The 4244-nt window shown below is 40.3% G+C and overlaps 1 protein-coding gene across 2 annotated transcripts; it reads left to right on the forward strand.

Moving 5' to 3' along the window:
- The first annotated feature begins 507 nt into the window (after positions 1-507).
- Positions 508-3794, forward strand: LOC132840828 (gamma-crystallin M2-like). Of its 2 annotated transcripts, none has more exons than XM_060862835.1 (3): positions 508-519; positions 2951-3199; positions 3510-3794. In XM_060862835.1, exons 1-3 carry the CDS (start codon positions 508-510, stop codon positions 3792-3794), a joined length of 546 nt encoding a protein of 181 aa, XP_060718818.1. The 2 variants fall into 2 exon arrangements, with proteins under 2 accessions (XP_060718818.1, XP_060718819.1); XM_060862836.1 differs by lacking the exon at positions 508-519 and adding an exon at positions 2862-2873.
- Positions 3795-4244: the final 450 nt, after the last annotated feature.

The following is a 4244-nucleotide window of genomic DNA, read 5'->3' on the forward strand; positions in this document are numbered from 1 at the left end:
ATTTATAATCACACTCTCTGGTGTCACTTAGATGAGGATGTGTTCCCTTTTGAGTCTGGTACCTCACTAAATTTCTTCCTTATGTTGTCTCAGAGTTTCCCTTGCCCTCATCACCTCATGCTTGCTCTTAAATTATAAACATTGTCATATTTATTCAGATTTTTAATATGCCTGTTAAACTGCTTTGTGACAAACTCCACTGTTAAAAGCTCTATACAAATTATATAACATAATATAGAAATGAATCTTCCTAGTAAAAACCATTCTGTAAGATTAGACATCTTTACAAATCTCACATACAGTAATTTATCTAGTAATCTATATTATAATATTTATAATTATTAAACCTATATCCAGGGGGCACGGTGGCTTAGTGGTTAGCATGTTCGCCTCACACCTCCAGGGTCGGGATTCGATTCCCGCCTCCACCTTGTGTGTGTGGAGTTTGCATGTCGTGCCTCGGGGGTTTCCTCCGGGTACTCCGGTTTCCTCCCCCGGTCCAAAGACATGCATGGTAGGGTGATTGGCATCTCTGGAAAAATTGTCCCTAGTGTGTGATTGCGTGAGTGAATGAGAGTGTGTGTGTGCCCTGTGATGGGTTGGCACTCCGTCCAGGGTGTATCCTGCCTTGATGCCTGATGACGCCTGAGATAGGCACAGGCTCCCCGTGACCCGAGGTAGTTCGGATAAGCGGTAGAAGATGCATGAATGAAAAAACCTATATCCAGACATTTGTACTTAAAGAACCTTGTTCTATTGGCATAACTCACTAAAATGAGAAAAGAAGTTAAATTCAAGCTGAATTATCATATACTTTATTTATAAATCTCATAATAAGAAATACTACATAAAAGCACTCATATTCATGATAGTTTCACTTGCTATCAGTTTTTGCCATGAGTATAAGTATTTAATTTCAGTAACACACCAGAAAACGTATATACATACCCTAAAATAATACATAGTATAGTTAGTAATGAAGTACAATTACTCAAGTATTTTTCAGCACTGGGTGGGAACACAAACTATCCTTGACATCATCATTAATTAACCTGCGACTCTGGTGGGAACATTTCCTGTTCTTCTGAAAGTTAAACATTACCCTCTTTCAAAATGACATCGTTCAAATAAATGGCAGTGAAATGTCAAAAGCAGCTCAATAACATGACTATACGTCCATTCATGTTGCTGTTCCATGGAAGGACTGCGCGCATTGCATGTCGCTTCCACATGGCCAAATCTCAAGAGGGGAAAGAGTCTCTCACGTCATCTCGTTTCCTCTAACCTGAGACTTGCCAGCCACAGATGTCTTACCATGATTAATGGGTGACTACAGATGGACATTCTCAGTAAGTGGGATATAATCCAAAATCACTATTAAATTAGTCTATTTTTCCTTTTTTTAATCAGGTTCCAGTGTTCAGGGAACAAAAAGCACACACAGACACTCCTGCACAGACCCCTGCCTCCTTTTTTTCCTCTATAGAAAATTACTTGCACGTGTTTTGGAAAAAGGCAGCAAGACGGACACGTTTAAGACACCCAAACAAACCAGTGTTTACTCGACTGTTTATCGACTGTTGACTGTAAAATTTAAACCGACTGATGAGAGGACGTTTAATCAGACACTTCAAATCAGTGTCTATAAAAGCCATGTGGTCAAACATTACAACAATGACTCAATACTAACATGCACATTTAAGCTTAATACCTTCAATACATGCTACTGTATATCTGTTTTTGTGCTCAAAATGGCAATATCTGTATTTCCCCTGAGGTGGGCCTGGCCTAAACTGAAAGGAGTTTTATTTTTAAACATGAACTAGAATAAAATTGAAGGTGTTATTTTGTCACATATAGATTACAGCAGAGTGAAATTCTTTCTTTACATATCCCATCTTTGGAGGTTGGGGTCAGAGCACAGGGTCAGCCATGATACAGTGACCTTGGAGCAGAGGGGGTTAAGGGCCTTGCTCAAGGGCCCAACAGTGGCAGCTTGGCTGTGTTGTGGCTTGAACCCAGATCCTCCAATCAACAACCCAAGGCCTTAACCACTCATCCACTGCCCTAAATGTAGGAAATACTGTAACACACTAAACAAATCAGATGAAGAAACACCATCAGAGACAACGTGTGTGTAAATTCTGACAGTAACAGTTAACCTTTAATTGCTCGGTTGTATAAAATAGCATAAATGTAAAAGCGTTTTGCTAATAAATATAACTAATGGGGAATAGTGGTGGAAATTGTTTTACTAGAAAAGCCCACCAGATGCTAGCCTCATCACACATCCTCATGACACAGTTGTTGTTTTTTTTTTTTTTTACAATTTTTTTTAAAAAGGCTCTGGTGATTTAGATGGACCTTATAGGTTAATAGGTTAATCACGAGAGCCTTTTTAAAAAAAAAAATTGTAAAGAAAAAACTGTGACATGAGGATGTTTGATGAGGCTAGCATCTGGTGGGCTTTTCTAGTAAAAGATTGTATGGATCTGTTCTTTGTGTCAGTTTGCATTGTGTACAAGGGCATTTCAGGAAGACTGGAATTCAGGAATCATGTATTTGTAACAACAGTAACAAAAAACATAGATGATCCTAGCATGCCTGCTGTATGTATAGACCAAAACAGTGCAGTTTAGCAATAAACAGAGCTACATTGTTTTGCCTATGATGTCCGTTCTCTGAAGACTGAGTCATATAAAAAGCTGTACAGCTCTTTATGGGCCCCTGAGATATGTTGCTTAGTCAGGAGTTTAGACAATAGGTGTCCCATATTGTTTGGGTCTGAACAGGTATAAATGCAAGAGTTAAACCACGCAGAACATCAGTTCAGCCAGTCAAGCACTGACAAGCAAGTCAAAATGATGGGCAAGGTACACATCAGGAAAATGTGACAAAATGGTTTAATAAAATGCATTTGATTAATGTATTGTTTCTCTTCTAAATACAGATTATATTCTACGAGAACCGGAACTTCGGGGGCCGCTCCTATGAGTGTAGCGGCGACTGTACCGATATGTACTATTACATGAACCGCTGCTACTCCTGCAGGGTTGAGAGCGGCTGCTGGATGGTCTACGATCGTCCCTACTACATGGGCAACCAGTATTTCTTGAGAAAAGGAGAGTACAATGACTACATGAACATGTGGGGCTGGGGCATGAACAACTGGATCAGGTCTTGCCGCATGATCCCTATGGTATGATCATTAGCTGTGCAATGTTTTTAGACCAGAAACCATAGCACTGCATAATTTTATGTTTTTCTTGCTCGAACACAATCTATCCATCCAACCATCCATCCCTCTGTTTTCTTAACGCTTATCCTACACAGGGAACCTGGAGTCTATCCCAGGGGTCTCAGGGCACATAGCAGGGGAGGACAGGGTGCTAACTTGACTTGATAATTAGCTGAACACGTTCATCTGTTTTGTTAAGGGAAAAACTTCTTTGTGCTCAGGGTTTTCAATTTGTTTGAATCTAATCCTATTACTTTCTGTTCCCGAGCAGTACAGAGGATCTTACAGAATGAGAGTTTACGATAGGGAGAACTACATGGGCCGGATGATGGAGATGACCGATGACTGTGACTCCTTCATGAACCGCTACCACTGGTATAATGGCTGCATGTCTTGTCACGTGATGGACGGCCATTGGCTCATGTACGAGCACCCCAACTACAGAGGCAAGATGTGGTACTTTGGGCCGGGAGAGTACAGGAGCTTCAGGGAAATGATGAGAATGGGTGGCATGAGGTTCATGAGCATGAGGCGCATCATGGACTCATGGTATTAAAAACCATAACTTTGAAACAAGGCAATATTTTTAATAAATAAAAAAATGTTTTTTAAAAATAAATTGAATGCAACTTTTCTCTTCATTTCTAAATGACAATCCAACTTGTATCAGCTAATAACACCTTATGGAAAAGATAACAGATTGATAGAAAAGATTAGGGGGTAAGAATATGTGACACCATAAGGCATCATGCACACACAAACACACACGCAAACACGCCGCCTCACACACTCTCACTCCAAGGGCAATTTAGTGAAGCCAATACATCAACTGGCAGAGAGCATGAAAATCAGAGAGCTGACCCTTGTAAGACAAGAACACTGGGAGAACACATTTACAGCATTTGGCAGATGCCCTTATCCAGAACAGCCTATATTTTCAACTAAACTTTTATACAACCAAGCAACTGAAGGTTAAGGGCCTTGCACAGGGGCCCATCAGTGGCAG

Source organism: Tachysurus vachellii, chromosome 26, assembly GCF_030014155.1.
Source record: "Tachysurus vachellii isolate PV-2020 chromosome 26, HZAU_Pvac_v1, whole genome shotgun sequence".
NCBI classification, from domain to species: Eukaryota; Metazoa; Chordata; class Actinopteri; order Siluriformes; family Bagridae; genus Tachysurus; species Tachysurus vachellii.